Raw genomic sequence first — 20,868 nt, 5'->3', positions numbered from 1 at the left:
TTTAGCAACTATCTTTTGAGTTGTGTAATCACTGTTGTCACAATCCCTTCTTCTGAAAGCCCGAGAATACTGTGGGAAACCATGCCAGCCTCATAGCATCTAAGGACATGATCCAGTTGCCCCTCCACAGGAGCTAAATTACCTCACTATGGTTCAGTAGCTGACACATGACAGATCACTAAGGTGCCGCACTGCTCCCCATTGTTTCGTAATGACTTGGTACAGGCAATGGCAGTAATTAATTGTGTGCTTGTTAGCGGAGCAGAGTGGCGACTAATGAAAGCTGTAATTTGTCAAGTGATAGCTGCAATGATCACATGGACAATTCACCCTTCATTAAAACACACCAATCTGCTTTTAAAGGGGCACACAGTGAGTGGGCACACACTCTCTTCTTGGGCCACATTACTTATAAGAACACAAGAGGCTGCTGGATCAGGCCAGTGGTCCATCTGGTCCAGCATCTTGTTCTCACAGTGGCCACTGAGATGCTTGTGGGGAACCCTCCAGCAGGACACAAGCACAAGAGCCCCCCTCCTGTGGTTTCCTGTGTGTCAAAGAATAGACATAAACTGAGTGATTGAAAGATTTATGGCTCAATTATAGGAAGCCCCTTTTCTTTTGGGAGGTGTTGATTTCATCCTCCAGGTGATCTCTTTAATGAGCATCCATTCAGACTTGCTTGCTTACACAAAGCTTAGACAGTGTTTGGTCTTTATTGAGCCTTAGGTCTAACGGCAGAAAGTTGATTTCGTCGATTGCACTCGGATGACAGAGCGCTTTAATCCACTTTAATTGCACAAACCTAAATTTCCGGTGTGCTTTTGAATCCCTCCGGCAAAATATCGGAGGCAACCTGAAACTTTGTCAGTGTCTTATTAAACATGGAAACCCTTCATTCCCCATTGAAAGAAAGCAGCTTCTCTCTTTCTTCACCAGGGGGTTGGAAAGAGCTACAGCATGAGCCCAATCCATTCCTCACCCAGATATCTTCTCCTAAACTAGGAATGCTACGAAAGAGAAGAGGCTCCCCTTCTGTGCTTCTCCCATCCCTCCATCTGCTCTTCTGGATGTTTGGAAGCTACACAATTAGCTTTCCCTACAAGTCCAAAGCCTGGAGTCACAGAGTGTGATGAGAGGAAATGGCTAGCCATATGGGGCAAGCAAAGATAGAAAATATTTCTTGAAATGGCATGCTTGCACATGCCCCTCCCTGGCTGCCTGGTGGGGGGAAGGGACCAGTAGGCGGGTTGAGAAACAGCCTCTCTTCCCTTTCCTTCCTAACCCACAATCTGCTGTTCAATTCAGCTTCCGTTTTGACATAACTGCCGGAGGCTTTCCGCCATCATCGCTTGCAAGCCGTTAGATCTGACCGGGGGACTCAACGGAACTCCATAAGTCTGCTAGGCCACAGCCATGCAAGCCATCAAGTGTGTGGTGGTTGGAGATGGGTATGTACCATTTGCTTGAGGGGACAGGGGAGAGTGAGGGAAGGCATGACTCTTCCTTGGAGTAGATCCTTCCTTGCTCCGAGGCCCCAGAGCTGACAGCTTCTCTCTCTGTGTCTTTCAGAGAGGCCACGCAAGCACAGGAAGGAACTGTGACTTGCTTCAAGAGCAATCAAGGGTGGGGGAAGAGCACGCCTTAGGCCAGGAGTGGGCGACTTGTGGCCCTGTCAGATATCGTGGGGCTCCAGCTAGTGTGAGCAATGGTCCATCAGTCCCAGCTAGAATGGCCAATGGTCAGGGATGATGGGAGTCCAGCAACATCTTAGAGGGCCACAGGTTTCCCACCCCCATTTCAATATGTTGCATAAGAAGAAGGTGCTTTTTGATAAATTCTGACTTGGATACAGAGTGTGTTATTTCTGTGTCGCATTTTATGGTGTTGCTTGCGGGGTCTGATTTCTGTGGGAATGATTGAAGAACTTCCCTGGTCTTTCTGACAGCATATCCAGAAACAGTTGAATTCTATGGGTTGGTGGGTTTGAAGGGTGGGACAGCAGAGTCATCTCTGAAATGAATTGCAAGTGAAGATGTGGCCCTTGTATTGGCAACCCTGCATTTAGGCCATGCTTTCTCTGCATTATATCTAAATGTACCACACACACATTGCTTTCTGAATCCTTCCCTGGGATCTTTCCCTGCTGTGCTGAGAAGACTGATTAATCTGAAACACCCTTGGAAGAAGAGCCACAGCTCAGTGGTAGAATATCTGCTTTGCAACTCCAGGTATGGTTGGGAATGTTCCCTTCCTGAAACCCTAGAGCATCACAGCCAGTCAGTGTAGACAAGGTTGAGCTAGATGGACCAACCGTCTACATTCCATTAGGCTTGTTCACACATTACACCGATCTGCCTCAACACGTACAATGAGTGCTTGTGTGAAAGTGTATAGCTCTTGATTTGTGCAGCTTAGGTTACCGGGTACATAGAATGGGCACTTATTGAATGTTACATGTGGATCACTGTATGAGTGTACAGCTCAATTATTTGTACACCAGTTGTACATGCAGGTTGAATGCAGCATATGGACACCCCTAAAGGTTCTTAAGAGAGAATATGCATGTGACCATCCACAGGCAAAAGCTTACATGGGAAAGTGGAGGCCTTTGCACCGTGGCAGCCTATGGCACTAAGAGTTTCTATTGTGTATAAGGCACCTATGTGACCCTTAAAGGTGTAACCAGAATAATCACCTCCTGGTGTTGCTAACAATCAGCAATTGGGCCAGCAGCTGGAGGGGCAAGGGCTAAATGTGGGCCTCTGGGGGAATACCACCTGGCCCAACAGTTTCCAAGTGAGAGGTGAAAACATGGGGAGCCAGATGGATTGTGGGCTTCCCACCATGCAACAGTAGACATGTGCAGGTGGAGTTAGGCCTTTGGCCTGACACACACCTCTTCCTTTTCCTAAGTACTCCCCCTGTAAAACTAGTTGCTGATTGGAGAGAGCCACAGTCAGAAGCCACCATGATGGATGGTGGGGTGAGAAATGAGCAGTACTAAACGAGAGCATCTTTTACTGCTCCAGTTTGTAAAAGGTTCAGCTCAGCAAAGTGCTTGCAGTACAAAGACTTCTTCATTGGGCAGCATCTTCACCTCCTTTCTGCTTATGTGGTCTGGGTGACTCAAAAACATATTATTTTCCACAAACAGAAGCTAGCTCCATACAAGCTTTCAACTTCTCTATGTCTGAGGTTTGCAGCCCGATCCTACGCATATTTTCTTAGATGAAAGCCCGACTCAGCTTAGGAATGTACAAATCTGTCAGGTTCTGGTTTCCCATTTTTTGCAATCTTAAATTCACTTCTCCACATTTCCACATCATTAAAAAAATTGCACAAGGAACTTATAATCAACATTTTAATAAGAATTTCTTCTAATGCACACATTTTTGAAGGCAATTTCTGCTAATGCACACATTTTTTGGGGGGGGTGTCAGTTTCCCCTAATGCAACACATTTTTGCATGTTATTTTCTAATGAACACATTTTTATACACGCTTTGCCCCAGAATATGCATTTTGGTGCACATTAACTGGCTGGAGAACTACAATGCAAAATTCAGAGAAGTGTGAATTTTGAAATATGCCTTTAGGTTTTCATTCACACATTGTTTTGGAAAGTCCCAATTTGATAGGCTTCCCTTTAAAAGCAAACTCAATCCCATTTCTCCCCCATCCCTCCACTTCCTTGGACTGCAGCTTTAGTTTCTTGCATCTTGGATAGGATCTGTGCATGTAACTGCTAAGTAGCACTATGGACAGTTAGGGAGGAGGAGAGAAGCTTGAAGAGAAGTTTCGAATGCAACATCAAGAGAGTGGCACATATTGCAATGCCAGGAGTTTTGGATAAGGTTGTCACCTGGGCCAGCAGCAGACAAAGAGACTTTCCCACTCCCTGCCCTTTACTAGTCCCTTCCTCTTAAAAATACCCCAAAGAGGAAGTCTGTAAGCTCTCTTTCTCACATATGCATGCAAATTTTAGAAAACAGAAAGCACCGTTCTCTTGAGCAGTTCAGTAGGGCAAGTACATGTATGAACTAGATTACATATTCAATCTCCAACTAAAAAGATCTGGCAGATGCACCAGGTAGTGGGGGCTGAGGGGTCTTCAGGCTCTCCCAAATTTTCAAGGAGGGGGCTGCCCCCTCCCAAATCCTGTGTCCCTACTCTGCCTCCTCCTCCCCACCCAATGTCGTGTGGGCAGCATGAGGCCAGCACAGAGCCCTATTCTATCCTACTCTGCAAAAACAACTTCCCATTTTGGCCATTGTTGAGAGCTCACCTGAGCTTCATTGGGTTCAGGTAGTAGTTTAGGTTACAATCCTATACCCACTTACCTGTGAGAAAGACCCGTTGAACTCAATGACACTTGTTTCAGAGTAGACATGTATAGGATCGCCCTGTTAAAATCTTGTATGAACCATGTCACCATCCCATGTGATGTCCTGCTCTATATACCTTCTTTTAGAGAGGCACAATCTGTAAATATGTAGAGCAGGGTATTTTCAGTGGTGGCACCCACAATGTCACAGAATATCCCCAGGCACACCCACTAATCTTTTTCACTGCTCGAGATTTGTAGCAGATTGAAACCCCATTCCACCAACCCTTTCCCCATTTATAACGTCCCACCAAAACGTATCCAACTATCCCAGCTTTTAAATTATTGAGAGTTTTAAAAATCATTTAAATTATTTTTATTTTACTATTGCTGTGTATTTCAACTGGTTTGAAAACATACCAGCTGCTCTGAGTTGTTGTTGTTGCTGCTGCTGTTGTTAAATGGGAAGGTGGATTTAATGAATGAATAGATGAATGAAAGAGACACCTTTTCTTGTGTTCCTTCCAGCTTTTCATTACCTTGGGATTAGAAGGGGCCCTTGGAGGGAGGCTCCCCCTTTTTCTACTGTCTGTACCTCCTGCTCTGCTTCATTAGCAGGCATATTACTGCAGAAACTGGAATAATATGTGCCATGTGCTTCTTTCCCCTTTTCTACAGAGCTGTGGGTAAAACCTGCCTCCTGATCAGCTACACCACAAATGCCTTCCCAGGAGAATACATCCCTACCGTGTGAGTATGGTGCAGCTCAGAGGCAAAGGATCTGTAGGCTGTGGACCTTGAGCTTTCGAAGAATTGAGATAAAGCTTATTTTTGTTTCTCCACCAAGTCTTTGGCCTGTAGAGAGAAAATAAGAAGGTAGCAAGTCCCCACAGCTCATGTAAATGCAGTATCTGTGGGAATGTTGTGGATAGTAGGAGAGGATATATTGATTAAATATTATCTTTCCTCACTCATGCTAGTGAGCAAATAGCAGCGCACCTTCCCTTGTACATAGCAGGAAGCTAATTGTAGATTTGTTAGAATCTCTTGAGTTAAGCAATCGGGTCTAGCTTGTCCAGATTGGATTTGTTCCTGGTAAATTCCCCTTTATTCCCTCTTAAAAACAATAAAGATACAACAGTCTTCTTTTAAAAGTAATGAGAAGTTTACTTACATTCAGTTCACAATATGATCCTGAAGGCAGGCTTTAGCTTGTAGTTACAGATACAGAGAAAGGTGTGGATTCCTCTTGTGAGGAATGAGCCCATGTGCTGCTGGCTGAGAGCCAGCAGACAGCAAAAAGCATCAAGAGCATCAAAAGAAGGAGAAGGGAAGATGGCTGCATGACTAGCCCCTTTATGGGGTCTCCCAGGGTCATGCACCTGGTCACATGCAGGGAGAGGAAGCTCCAGAACAGGTGTGACAGGAAGTCCTCCTGGCTGGAGTAACATCCCCCTCCGTGTCCACTCTGGGCAAACAGGCAGTGTTGTATTTGACTGCCTTTTGTCATGTTACACCCCACAGTATCACAGTAATTGCATTCCTTTAGGTCAGTGGTTCTCAACCTGTGGGTCCCTAGATGTTGTTGGACTACAACTCCCATCATTCCTAGCCAGCATGACCAGTGGGTCAGGGATGGTGGGAGTTGTAGTCCAATAACATCTGGGGACCCACAGGTTGAGAACCACTGCTTTAGGTGAAAACTAACGACAGAGCAGTATGTGTGTGTATTTGGGATCTGCCTAATAGTCAAGGTCTTTATTAGTTAGCCAGAGGCCACCCATTGTACAAACCCTGCTCCCCCTACACATTGTTGTTGTTTAGTCGTGTCCAACTCTTTGTGACCCCATGGACAAGAGCATGCCAGGCACTCCTGTCTTCCACTGCCTCCCACAGTTTGGTCAAACTTATGTTAGTAGCTTCGAGAACACACACTGGAAACAAGATAGAAACAAAAGATCCCATCCAGCCTTCTGCACAGCACATGACCAAAAGGAAGTATATTGCTACATATATTTGTAATATAACTCGGTCTATTTCAACTGAAAATTGTGAACCACCTTTTTCTCAAGTGGAGGACTAGGACACTACCAGGTGGGCAGGCCATTTCTTTTTAATAGACAGGCCTGCAGTATTGATGGCAGACCACTTTATTTAATCACAGGGCTTCACTATCCATACCTCAGTAAAGGGTAGGACACTCTGGATAACTATCCAATAATAGCCGAACCTCCAGGGATGTGCAGCAGCATTGTTTAATTTATATGTAAATAATAGTATTACTGCTCTATCCAGTGTTACTTATAGTCCAGCGTAGAGAGGCTAGTTTCTCTTCTGCTGTATGTTATTTTCTCAGTATTAGAACGTGTGTTTTCGAAATGTGCTTTTTCTGCTATGTTATTATGAAATGGTTTTTATTTTTGTTATTCCATGAAATGGCTGTCATGCTGTTGTTTTGCTATGCTATTATGAAAATGTTTTTGTAGTGTGTTTGATATGCATCCCTGTTTCTTTGTTGTGAGCCGCTTTGAGCATGATTTCTTTGTGGGAAAGCAGTATACAAAGCATGAATGCAATGGTGATATAGTTCTTGTATCCTCCTCACAAGTGGGATTAAGGAGGAGAATATGGGATTTTTGTTGTTGTAAATTTTAATCACTATTAATTAGGATAAAACACACTTCATGACGGTTGGGAAAGCTCAGAGGCCGCATAATGTGTTGCTGACTACAACTCTCTGACCATTGGTCATGCTGTCCGGGGCTGATGGGTGTTAGGGTCCACAATATCTGGAGGGCACCATCTTGAGGTAGCCTTGGGCTGGAGAGACATGGTAACATTCTCAAGCTGTTCAGACTATAGCTGGGAGTCAATTGCTTCATTTGTGTATTGGTTTAGTGTAGAGAAGGGGTTTGGAAGCTCAGGCTTCCAAGACTTCTCTATCTTGGCCTTTGGGAGACTCCCTGGGTTACACCCCTTCTCCTTGTGTGTTTTCGCCTGACTGGTATGTGTCCTTGAACCCTGATAATTCAGAAACGTGTGTGTAGAAATTAGCTAGCTGTGCAAAGGTAACATTGTCATGTATTGCTCCACCCACTTTTGTCTCTGGCCCCGCCCATCACTGGCATGTTGCCCTCTCACTGAAAAAGGTTTAGTTTAGGCTTAGTATACATGCAGGGAGTTACTTATATGGGAGATGATTAAAGCTTTGACACATAAACACCCCTCCAATCTGAAGTGGTGCAGCCCTGAATTTTACCACTTGAGTCAGAACAGGCAGAGTAGTTGAGAGATACTTTTGAGTCACCCTAGGTGCTATTGTTGCCTGCTGGGATGTAAAAGGCTCTCTTTGCAGGTTGAAATGGAATCCATTCAACTGATTTCCAAGGCAGAAGCTGTATTGCTTTATCCCTTATAAAAGCACAATAATTCAACTTGATCCAGATCGTGATCATGTAAAAATTAACCAATTATTAATTTCAAAAAACAAAAACCAGGCCACTGTTGTGATGCACAGGCATGCTGTGATATCAATACAAAGGTTACATGTTGGAATGAAATGTCACGTGTCCCCTAAGTAGCAACCATAGAAAGTTAAGAGGTTTATAGAGGGCTGTAGTTATATTTTCTCCCAATGTGCGTTAAAAGAGAGGTGGAGGTGCGAAACTTTCCTGCCATTAACTTCCTTAAATTGACTTATTTAGGATCTGTCATGTAAAACCTATGAGGTTGCATTTGTCAGGAAGCCAGAACTTGAACTATATTGCCTCTCTCCCTTAAACGAAAAAGAACAGTAACAGGAAACGCCTGACTCCACCCAGATACAATAAATTTCTGTGCCACCTAATGTCTAAACTATATCATGACAGTTTGCACACATTCTCCCATGCCCAATATTAAGCAATTCCCCATCCCTCTCGCCACAGCCACCCCATAAACCCATTCCCACTGGAGAGGCTTTCTGTGGGACACATGTGACTGGGTGAAGAAGGGGTAGGCTGAGATGTGTTCCTCCTGTGAACTTTCTAAATTTGTCTTAAAATGGGCAAAGATCCTCCCCTTCGAAATAGCTCATGTTACTGTAGCTGGAAGCAGTGTCCGGGTAGAAACTGGCAAAAGCTCGACTTTGCCAAAAACAACAACTGAACAACTTTTGTGTCCGGATTTCCACTTTTTGAAATATGGCAACCCTGTTAACTGTAAGCTTTAAGGAACTGACACCTACTTTTTTTACAGATTTGATAACTACTCTGCCAATGTAATGGTTGATAGCAAACCTGTAAACCTGGGGTTGTGGGATACGGCTGGCCAGGAGGACTATGACCGCTTGAGACCTCTCTCCTATCCTCAGACAGTGAGTTCCTCTTGTTTTCTCATATGCATTTTCTCTGCAGTTTTGGACACAGTTATCCATGCTCTGGTGACCTCCCTATAGCTGGACTACAGCAATGCACCGTGTGTGGGGCTGCCCTTTGAGACAATCTGGAGGCTGCACCTAGTGTTGAAGGCAACTGATAGGCTGCTAAGTGCAGCAGCTCAAAGGGACCATGGATCACTGGTCCCGAAAGCACTGCACTGGCTGCCAGTCAGCTACCCGAGCCATAAGTGGCCCAGGGCAGAAGCACCTAAAAGAGCAACTTTCCCAGTGTCAACTACCTCAGCCTCTATGCTTGGTATACCACCTTATTGATGATTGACCTGTGTGAGGGTCTTCCCAGTGGCCTGAAGTGGACCACTCAACACTGCTTCTGCCTCTAAAGAACAAATCACATTTGACTATTATCCTTCAGAACCAAAAAACAATAGAACTTCTTATTATGTTTATTCTGCAAAATCAAGTCATCTTTTTCAGCACTGGTGTAGGCTTTGGCTTATGTTTTCCTTTTTGGTACTGCCTTTCCCCCTCTCTCACAGATACAAAGGAGACCAGGGCTTTTCTAACTTAAATAGAAAAACAAAAGCGAGTATAGTGGTACCTTGGGTTACATACGCTTCAGGTTACATACGCTTCAGGTTACAGACTCTGCTAACCCAGAAATAGTACCTTGGGTTAAGAACTTTGCTTCAGGGTGAGAACAGAAATCGTGCTCTGGTGGCGTGGCGGCAGCAGGAGGCCCCATTAGCTAAAGTGGTGCTTCAGGTTAAGAACAGTTTCAGGTTGAGAACGGACCTCCGGAAAGAATTAAGTACTTAATCCGAGGTACCACTGTATTTAAAGCAGCTGTGGCTTCTCTGCGTGAAAAATTGCAATAGGCCAAAATCACTTCTTCTTCCTGTCATAGACTAAGATGAACTGTCAGGTAAAGCCTGAAATGTAGCAAAGAAGTTAATACTCTGTGTCAGGTGTGGGAAACATTTTACCATCTGGATGCTGCTGAACTACAGCTCCCATCATCCCTGGCCATTGGTCAGGCTTGCTGGGGCTGATGGGAGTTGGAGTCCAGCAGCATCAGGACTTGGAACAGATAGACCTTCAAACAAAGGGTGGTCCTCTGTAATGTAGAACAGATGCCCACCTGCCTGTATGTGGGATGGTGACAAGAATCAAAGGTAACTAATAAAGGTTATCCTAGGGTGTCAGAAGGAACATGTCCTGCCCTACACTCTTCTTCAGTTTCTAGGTTCTCTTTCACTTATTCGTGAAATAGCACTAGTAAGTTTGGGGTTTGTTCTGTCGCTCAATCAGTTTAGTACGTCAGTGCAATCTTCCTTTTCTAATGTTTAGCGTATTATTTGTGCTGTTTATTTATTTCAATGAAACAGATAATGAACTCGCTTATTAAAATCAATGGAACCCAAAAAAATGCTTAATCGGATCATGCTCTAATTTTCGCAGTCTAATGAAAAAACACTGGAGTGTGCTAATATTCATTTTGTTTTTGTTTTTTAATAATTTTTATTACATTTTTCTAAATTACATTTCAAAATATTCATTTAAACAACCTTAAATCAATGACTTCCCTTCTTCTCCTTCCGTGGTTCATTTTGCATACCATACATCCCTGCATAGTTTACATGAACAATCCATTCAGTATTCCATTGTTACATCCATCAAAACTTATTTACACTGTTGAATTTATCTTAATGCTATCAGTGTTTTTAAATAAACACAATTTTCACCAATATAGCCAGTAAACATTTTCCAGTCTTCTTTAAATGTGCATTCTTCTTGTTCTCTTATTCCATAAGTTAGGTCTGCAAGCTGTGCATATTCCATCAGTTTAAGTTGCCATTCGTCTTTGGTTCTAATATTCATTTTGGATTGGTTTCCCTGATTAAAATTATTTAGTTTGATCTGCATGGTTTAATGCACTGTTTGCAGGGTTGTTGTTGCTTTCACCCTATCACTTTATAACTGGCTAATATGGAAATAATGATAGTGTCCCACCTTACAGGATGGTGGTTAAGGATTGCTGTGATGAAGTACCTGAAATGCTTTGAGTACTTGGGCAAAGCACTGTATAAATAATTGGTGTGTTTTGTGTTTTGCTACATGAGACAGCACCAACCCTCAGTGTGACTTTTAAAGTGTCCATTTTTATTTTATGCCCACAGGACGTCTTCCTCATCTGCTTCTCTCTAGTCAGCCCCGCATCTTATGAGAATGTCCGTGCTAAGGTGAGATCATCCAGGTGTTTGTGCAGCCGAGGAAGGAGGCACAGGGCATGTGAGAAATTGATCATACTTGGCCTTGGGGCCAGCTGCAGTGTGGAAAACATGGTGACCCTGGATGTTTTCGGCAGGGACTGGCTGGATGAAAAGGAGTAGTGGGAGGCACCAGCCAGGGAACCCCCAAGGGAAACCCCAGAGGAGGAAGACTGAGAGCCAGGGGATTGGTGGTGGGACACCGAGGAGAGGTCAGAGGGAGAAGATGGGGTGGAGGTGCTGGATGCTGAAGGGGCAACAGCAGTGGTGTCGCAATGGGGGGTGGGAGGGTGGAGTACCGCAGGTTCCATGTCTGCAGGGGTGTCAAGAAGTCACCCCGCGGGGGCTCACGGCAGCACGAGCAGCCATCGTGCTGCCGCAGCCACATGTGGAGGATCCTCTGCTCACAGATGTAGCCACAAGCAGAGGATCCCGGCACCCACGGCAAACCACTAAGTACAGCACATGTGCAGCATGTAGCGCCATCACACATGTGCTGTATAGTGATTTGCCGCTGCCGCTCCCATGCCGTACGGGTGGTTCCAGGACCCTCTGCTCGTGGCTGCAGCTGCAAATGGAGGATCCTCCATTCACAGCTGTAGTGGCAACAGAGGGATCCTGGCACCATCCGTACAGCGTTGGAGCGGCGGCGGCGGCGGCAGCAAACCACTATACAGCGCATGTGCAGTGTCACTATGTACGGTGCATGCATCGTATGTAGCAATGCTGCACATGCACCCTATGTAGCAATGCCAGCCCCGGGTGTCATGACGCCTTCCTTTGCCCCTGGGCAACCGGGCTTCGTGAGCAGGAAGAGCCTGTGACAGGGAGCAGTTCAGACTCTGAGGCTGAAGCAGAGGAAGTCTCCCTCTCCTGCTGTGACCAGCTCCCCTCTCCCCTGGTCTCCAAGAACTCGGAGAGTAACAAGAAGAGCAGAACAGAGATCAGGGGTGCACAGATGCAGTCTCAGACTGCTTGGGAAACATCTGGGAGAGGAGGAGCCTTAGAAAGGGTGGGAGGCAGGGACCTGGCAACTGTTCCATAGGAACTAGACCTACCTGTACTGGAGAGTGTTGCTGAGACCACTAGGCTGAGTTGCATGTTCCTTGAATAAAGAGTGAACTTCATTGACAACAGAGCAGGGGCGGAGGAAGGGGTGGGGGGGCGAGCTGCCCCAGATGTCTTCACTGAGGGGGTGACATTTGGCGCGCCACCCGCCTGTGACTCCCAAGCTTACCCTGAGCCAGTGGGGGAAAGGGGGAGCTGCACCGCTTTGCCAGCAGCATTCCCCCCTTCCCCCTTCATTATGACAGCTCAGGGGAGGCTTTGTAGTCATGGGTGCATGGCGTGCCAAATGTCCACCATCAGCAGCTCGCTCCACCCCATGGGCAGCTCACTTTGCCCCCAGCTGCAGGGTATGTGCACCGCTCCATGCACCCAAGTGGCAATCCTGCATCTGGGAGGGCACCCTCCATGCCCCGCCCCCCTCGGGAGCACATCCTCCCTGGGCAGCTCAGGCATATGCTCTGCCGCTGCAACAGAGCTCTGCTTCCTTTATTGCTGATCTGCCTCTGACTCCAGCCCTGACAGCTATGATCCCTTGCAATTGACAAATTTGCTAGGGCTTAGTCCTGGGGTCCATTGAAATGCCAAGGCCTAGGTTTTGAAAGACCACCTCCTTTCCTTTGTACCATAATGAGTGTTAAGATCCACTATGAAGATCAGATTGTACCATCATAATAGTTAAGAACAAAATGAGTCCCAGAGGCACCAAGTGATGTTGCCAGAAATCTGCCAAGGGACCAGTGTTGCTTCCACTTCCTCCTCCCCACCTGTGCTGTCGCTTCCGCTTTCTCCTCTGTCCACACCTCCTCACTGTTTCTCTTCCTATCTGTGGGTGGCTTCCTCCCACACACCTGCCTGCAGAAAATGGACTTTAACAGGATGGAGGAGTGGGAGGATACAAAAGTGGAACAGGGGCTGCCTGTTACAAATGGGTAGAGGGCAGCAGCATGATGAATGGAAGGTGGGGGCACGATGCAAACCTGGAGCTGGCCCTAGGCAAAAAAATATGTGATACAAGAGTTCCATGATGAAACCTCCTGGTTATTGACTGGTTGTGCTTCAGAAACAGTTGTGGAGAGGTCTGGGTTTCATCAGAGCAGCAGCATTGGGGAGGCGATGCTTAACTGTTTCCTCCTGTGCCACTTTTCCAGTTTAAATTTACTCCCCACCCACATCCCAAAGATACTATTTGCTGGATCTGGTGTGTGTGTGTGTGTGTAAATATAGATGCCTGTATTTATTTCCCCACTATTACCAGCATAGGGGTGAAATATAGATCAGGAAAAGATACACGAGAAAAGATCAAACTCCTCATCTCCAGCACACATATCGAAATCAGAGCCCCAGGCTGCTTTAAAATTAAATTTTTCTTAAAAGATTCCCCTATTATGAATAGGGATGGTGTGAGTCAGCCCTTGCCAAGCTAGTGCCATCCAGATGTTTTGTACTGCAACTCCCAAACATCTGGAAGGTTCCACCTTGGCAAAGGTGGTAATATTAGATTTGTTTTGATCCAGCGAGACAATTCTTATCGTCTGTAAAGTGTTTGCTAGATAGACTACAATGATACAAAATGTAGCCCAGTTTCTTTCTTTCTTTCTTTCTTTCTTTCTTTCTTTCTTTCTTTCTTTCTTTCATTTCTCGCCTCACTCTTCCCACTTCAAATCTTGAACTTTCTTCTAGTGGTTCCCTGAAGTACGGCATCACTGCCCTAGCACTCCCATGATCCTCGTGGGCACAAAGCTGGATCTCCGAGATGACAAGGACACCATAGAGAAGCTCAAAGAGAAGAAGTTGGCACCCATTACATACCCACAAGGCCTTGCGCTGGCCAAGGAAATTGGTATGTGAGGGCGAGGTGGTGGGAGGAGATGCCCCAGTTCAAACTGGGGCTGTTAAAATTGTGGAAACCAGCATAAGAACATGTTGGGTCAGGGGGTGATCCATCTAGTCACAGCGGCCAACCAGATGCCTACTGGAAGCTCGCAGTCGGGACATGAGTGCAACAAGACTCGCCACTTCCAATTCTGGAAGGATCTGTCCATTTCAGGTCTCTCCTTTTCTCATTTCCCCAGTCTTAAATTCAGTTTTCCACATTTCTGCAACAATCTGAAATTTACAGCTGATACCCCATTTGCATGGGGCATACGTTCCGGGTGCCTGTGCACCTAAATGAAATTTCCAAAAGTGGTGAGCACCCCCTTAACACCCTTTAAATGCCCTCCCTGCTTCTCTCTCTCCAACCCATAACAAAGCACTGTATCCAAAAATTCCCACAACTAGAATCGAAGCTCTAGGACTGCCAGGAGGCTGGAGGACATGTGGGAAAGTGGTGGCTGCTGCTGCACTACCCCACATGTCAGCCATTGGGCGGGGAGGCTGAGAAGCATAAACAAAGCCCTGCTATGCCTCTGGTGTCTTTGGGGCTGGTTGGAATTGAATTATTTCATTATTTCCTGTCACTGCGCATGTGTGCAGTTGTGTGCAAGTCAATCACACATAAGTGGGAGGACACCTGTATTCATTTTCACAAATATTCCTCAGCATTTCAGTGTGAATTTCTCTTTGTGAACACATTTTTGGTATGCACTTTTAACGAATGTGCCATGTCAAAAGTGTGTGTGTGTGTGTGTGTGTGTGGTGGGGCCCCTTGCCTGATTCTGTGCATGCTCCTCCTTATGCATCAATGCTGCTCTCCAGTTCACATATCTATATTACAGCAGAGCCATTTTTCTACCATTGCACAAACTGCATTGGGTGAATTGCTGCCTATGCTACTCCTCTAGGACACTGCCTGCTTGCGCCATCTTAGAATGATGCACACTGCTTTTGCTAGCAGAGGTTACAATGGAGCCCATTCGCAGAGGAGATTGCTTGTGAAGGAAGGCTGAAGCCTTTTTGCCTCAGATGCCAAGACGATGCGAATCTTGGAGGAGTCCCACCTGATGCCTGCTTATTTTCTCGGCAACATCCTTCCTGTGCAGGATGACCTCACTATCAGTAGTTCATCCGACTGCTTTTGCCTTAACTGTGAGCATTGGAGATGCTTTTCAGACTTCCTCCTCCTCCTCTCCACTCCCTGGCCTTTTCTGTCCGGAACTGGTCTTCAAAAGTTCTGTCAGTTGAAACACTGTTCAGCCACAACTTCCTTTTCCTGCCGTGTGGTCTGGCGCTAACCAGCAAAGGGTAACATGCTGCACTCGCTCATTCTCAAGGCCCCTTTCTCTCATTGTACAAGCAACCCCGTTCTTTCCTGCGTAGGTGAATTCATCTTTCCTTTCCACCGCAGCTCCAAGACCTAAGTGGTTGGGCATTTGGGGATACGTAGGTTGAGCAAGAGCCTAATTTGTTCAGGACTTGGCAAATTAATATGATGAATTAGGTTCCTAGGGCAGCCAAGAGACAACAAGTTTAAAACAGTGAATAAATAAAGGAAGCATATAGACAAATGCAGAAAATGAAAGCAAACGAATAAAGCACCAGACTGTTTAAACAAATGGTGAAATCTATTTGCTGTATGTTACAGCAGTTCTGCAGATGGAGCAGCACTTGGTACTATAGTCACCTATAGTATTTATCACCAAATCAATGTGTTTGCGTGTTCAGACCCAGAAACTTCCCCCCTAAATAAATTCACACATGACTCAAATTTTGGTTTTGGTTTTGGTTTTTGGCAGAATTTAGGCCACAACTTTATTGATTACATAAAGTGACTGGTTGCATATGCTCTGGTTTGACTAGCTCCCTGCCATGAAGGTAGCGCTGACCCAGGGTTCCAGCATAGGTCAGCCAAGGGTGAACACCTGAATATGCGGAAAGCCGGGAATGGGCTAACTTTGCCACCCAAATGTCCCCCTGGACTCAGGCATGGGCACAACCCCCTCTCAGGGGTTGACCAAACTATCGAGTCCCTGGATTCCTTTAACGGAATACCCTTCACATAGGGATGGCGAGAGCATTCTCCCATCTCTATCACCTGAACCAGAGCCTATCCGCAACCTTACAAGTTGCGACGATTTGCTACGCGGCAGGCTAAACCCAAATGGCAACAGCCAGTCAGCGAAGTGGGGAAAATTCCTACCATGCCCCTGTCCCAACGACAGATGACACACGATGGCATAGCAAGATCAAGCGCAACCCCTAAAAGTAGGGAGAGGTGGGCGGGTGTTCCGAATGCATGTGCCGAAAGAGGAAGCTCTGGGTCATGTGCATGGGTATAAATAGGTCCCTCAAACCGTTTGGACTGCGTCCCATTGGCCAGATTGCACCCAGCTTCGAGGGACCTACCAATCGGGTGTTGTGGCTGACCAAACGTACCCACCCACAACACAGGGTGTCGGTTGTCCAGGTCTCACTGCAATATGTGCCCTCTTTAAGGGAGGACCTGATTTAGCAACAGGGCAGCAGAAGCAAGTTCCCATTTTGTCCCTGTACTCATGATGATGCTGTGATTTATTTGAGTTTAAAAAGCACCCCTTCCTCAGAATGTTTTTTTGTATTCACAGATGCAGTGAAGTACCTCGAGTGCTCAGCACTGACTCAGCGCGGCCTGAAAACAGTGTTTGATGAGGCAATTCGGGCAGTTCTCTGTCCACAACCCACAAAGACAAAGAAAAGGGGGTGCAGTATCCTTTAAGGGTAAGTAAGTAAGTAAGTAAGTAAGTAAGTACTGGCAAAGGCCTTCCTCTGTCTTGGCCCTCACTGCCAGACGAAGAGCTCAGATGTCCAGTTTGGTTTCTGCCAAGGACTTTGATACTTAAATCAGAATGGTACATAAACAAGGCATGGTTACAAGGTGCAGCAGGTGTACCAGAGGACCAGATATGTGGCTAGGTGGAAGCTAAGACACTGATTCAATGAGTGACACTTTTTGGAAGGATGGGACAGGTCACAACACTTAGTGTGGCAAATGGACAGAGCCCTGAGACTGGGCAAGCAAGCAGGCAGTTCTCTGAGTGTGTTGAGCTTGAAGAGTCTGTTCATGCCAGGGCCAGCATCCCTTCATCTTGGGAGGTGGAACCGATTCTGGCTCAACATCTGATTCACTCTTAGCGGCTTACCACTGCCTCCAGTCCTACCTAAGCTGCCACCCCCTCCACCAATTCCTGAACCACTTGTATCTTAACAGAGATTGTGGGAAAGAGACCTGAAGACACCAGATAATGAGACTGTGGCTGGGAGGGAAAACTGTAAAACAGAATCATTCTGTGACTTGCTGTTAATTCCCTTATACAGATTGGGAATTCAGAGATACCTCACCATGGATGGGAGAGCAAATAGGAACCAACTCCCTGTTATATTGGTTCAGATGTAATAAACAGAAACAAGGAAAGGTACAGCAAGTGAAATCAAGAGACCAATTGTTAAAATATGGGGAAAGTATGGATAATGTTTTTGGCCCTGGAAATTTCCCCTGAAATATGGGCTTTCAGAAAATGAAAGAAAAACGAGACTATTCTGCCTGGATTAGAGAGGACATAACCAGATTCAAAGACACTATATTTCAGGGGGTTATGGTCTCATAAAGCCAATTAGCAGAAAAGCAAGTCAATCTCCATCTGCCGATTTTTGCAGTATCTGCCAATAAGGAGCTATACTGAAAATATTACAAGAGCAGTCGATATAGAAAGGGATCCCATGTTATTTGAGAAAATTAGTTTCTGGAAAAGAAAAAATGTTTGCTGTCTAAAAGGTATAAAATTTTAGTAGTCCCAAGCGGTCGCAAAATCAGTATTGCAAAACAGAATTGGGAGAGTTCACTGTGACTATATTGGAGGTACAGAGGAATTATGTGTACAGGCCCTTGTAAGATAGGTAATAGATGCAGTACTCCCCCCCCCCAGGTGGTACTCAAGGGCATGCAGTACCGACACCTCTCTTTTTTGTTGTTAAAAATGTAGCGTTTACTGTAACAACTTCATGGTGAGTACCGGCAGCTATTTTTCTAGGGGGAAAGTACTGGATAGATGGAAATTCAAAGGAGAAATTCACAAAGCAACACCTAGGCAGAATTATACCCCAGCCACTATACCAAATATATTCCTAGCTGTGTCACACATGCATTCAAAGTGTAGGAGAAGAAAGGAACTTTCGCTCACATCTGGTGGGACTGCAGCCTGGTTAATGAATACTGGCAAACAACAATTCAAAGCCCAAGAGATATCAGAAGCTTAGAGTTTCAATTAAACCCTCTAACAATATTTGGGGGACATGTTAAAAACCAATTAGGGAGAGACTATATAACTATAATTAGTTACACATATGCTAGCTGACTTTGCTAGCAAAAGCTTGGAGAACATCCTGTGTCCCGACAGCTGATCAATGGAAGATCTGGAACAGTATGGTCATGGATTAAATTGCTGGTTGCAAACTGTTATGGAAAGGGGAAATACAGATTTTTAAAAGAACTCAGATGTCTTTTATTCGGCAATGAAATCAAAATAGACCAGATGAACAAGTGACTTCAGATTTTCTAAGCATGAGATGAGTTTCTGATGCTATATGTGTGTGTATAGGATAGAAATAAGGTTTGTAAATCTTAACATATGCACCCTAACTTCCCCCAGAGAATCCTGGGAACTGTAGTTTTGTTAAGGATGATGGGAATTGTAGCTCTGTGAGGTGGTTGTAAACTACCACTATCAGGATTCCTTGGGGAAGTTGCTTGCTTTAAATGTACTTTCAAATTTCATTTATTCAACCTGTAGGTCCACCCATTTACTGGTCATGTGAAGGGGCTCTACTTCAATTAAAATTCAGGGGCAGCCCCACTTTCCCCTCACACATTCATAGTGGAGGAATGAGTGATTTCCCCACTTACACATTTGGTAAGAAAGTCAAGAAAATTTGGATGGACACTCAACTGAATATGAGAGGGGAGCTTGCTGAAAATAGATGTTGCCTGATACTATCCAAACAGGAGTTCCTCCTGCTGCTTGGGCATCTAACACAATTAGAAACTGCTCTCCTGACTCAGCTTTAGTCAGCAGCAGCCAGGCTGATGGTGTCATCTGTACTCTCGCTCTCCTTCCCCCAAGACCAATCTTTAATGAGTGGCTCTAGTTACCCTCAACAACAAAGGGCAGAGGAGCTGGAAGAAGAAAGGGTTGCCAGGAGCCCAAGAGAAGTCCCAGTGAACCAGCCCACCATTGTTCTTTCTTTCCTCAGTTTTTTGTTTGTTAGAGCTGTGGGCAGGTGTCCAGCAAGCAAACACCGTGAATAGAAAAGGACTCTCCACTGACCATAAGTCTCCAGCACACTTTCCCCAAAGGAAACAACACCTTATAAAGGATGCTTAGAAGTCCCCACTGCAGTGCCACATGGAAGTCTCACTTGCGGACAGTGCAGACTGACCCTTTTTATTTGCCTTACAGATTCCAGACCCGGCTCCCTCACCCTATGAAATTGCTCCTTTCTCTGGGCTTCGCTGATTGGAAAGAGACTGAAGACTGGATTCCTCTCCTGTATCTCCCAAAGTGATGCCAGTGAAGAGTTTTGAGATTTTTTAGGGGTGGTGGTGGATGCTTCCACACTAGTTATTTAGTCTGGAATTGCCTCCTGGAATTCCTCACTTGTTAGAAAGCCTCCCCATTACACCATATTTAGTCTGCTGTGTTCTGTTGTTTTCCTGATTCATTGGCCTGTAGTTTCCACCCCCAACCTGATCTATGGCTATTGTTTTAAAAAATGTTTAGTGCAATTGTAGCACCAGTCTCTTCAGTGTGGACAGGAAAAGCGCTATTAAGGGGTTTCAAGGCTTCTGTACTTTCCAGTTCCTCTTTGAAGGTTTATTCTGTTCTATTGCTTCCTGTTGATCTTGGCTAAAGGATCTTTGGTTAACAGAGTGTACTTTGCACCTTTAATAGCCTTTCTAAATTGCTCCAATGACAGTTTCTCTCCCTGTGGATGGGAGAGGAGCTTCTAATTACTGCTTTCATCTAACTATACCTTTATTTACTTATTTTAATGGTGAGATAGCATCATAAAAGTGCTATTTCACCATTAACCAAAGAAAAGGGGGGGGGGGATAAGAGAAAATAAGTACTTAACATCTTTCCTCCCCCCTACCACAAATCCCTGTGGGAAGAGAAACTGACCCTGGGGCAATTTAGAAACACCATTCAGCATTTTCAACGTATACCAACATGAAATAGTAAAGCAGAAGGCTTTTGAATAGCATTGGAAAGGACCTTTGCTGAATGGGCCTTTCATCTGAGTAATTAATGGATGATCTCGACCCTTGTATTGCTGGAGAATACCGCGCTTTGTAAAGTTTCTTGTGTGGTAACTCTGTTTTAATTCCACTTCTAGCCAATTGTATAAAAGCAGTGCTTCAGCTGTGCTAAAGGGCTCTTGTGTGCAAGTGCCCTTGTTCTCTGAAATCTCCCCATATAACCTCTCTGTCCCTGATCACAGCATCGCAAACAAGGCTCAATAAAGGCTCAATAAATATCTCTGCCACTCTTCTTCTGCTACCCTTGTCTTGTTCTGGTTCTAAAGAACTATGATAAAGAGACGGGTATTCAGGGCTGGGCCTCTCTGATGACGACATGTCTGCTACTTAGCTAAGAAGCTGTAACTCACACATTGCATCTCCTTTTGCAAAGCATCATGACATCTCTGACCTACATCAAATCCTCATCCTGGGACCTTGGGGATGTTCTGAGGGATTTTTGACCAATTATGGAGTTCAAGCTAAAGGAGATGTGATGTGTCATAGATAAGTCAGGGCCATGGCCGCTTTTACCTCAAAAGGCATAGCTCCAGTCCTTGGCTTAAGCCAGTCAGGTGCCCGAGTTCCTTGATACGGGGAAGAAAGACTCACTTCATCAT

General features: G+C 45.3%; 1 protein-coding gene across 1 annotated transcript; it reads left to right on the top strand.

Moving 5' to 3' along the window:
* Positions 1-1,285: 1,285 nt before the first annotated feature.
* On the top strand, positions 1,286-20,501 carry RAC2 (Rac family small GTPase 2). Its single transcript, XM_080971838.1, has 7 exons — positions 1,286-1,451; positions 5,005-5,076; positions 8,563-8,680; positions 10,882-10,944; positions 13,720-13,879; positions 16,542-16,674; positions 19,410-20,501. The coding sequence occupies exons 1-6, from the start codon at positions 1,417-1,419 to the stop codon at positions 16,670-16,672; spliced, it is 579 nt and encodes a 192-aa protein (XP_080827964.1). The 5' UTR covers positions 1,286-1,416; the 3' UTR covers positions 16,673-16,674; positions 19,410-20,501.
* The last annotated feature ends 367 nt before the right edge of the window (positions 20,502-20,868 follow it).

Source organism: Podarcis pityusensis (genome assembly GCF_964106645.2).
Source record: "Podarcis pityusensis genome assembly, chromosome: 10".
NCBI lineage: Eukaryota > Metazoa > Chordata > Lepidosauria > Squamata > Lacertidae > Podarcis > Podarcis pityusensis.
Note: the sequence above shows the minus strand (reverse complement) of the source record. Positions and strands in the feature narration are given on the sequence as shown.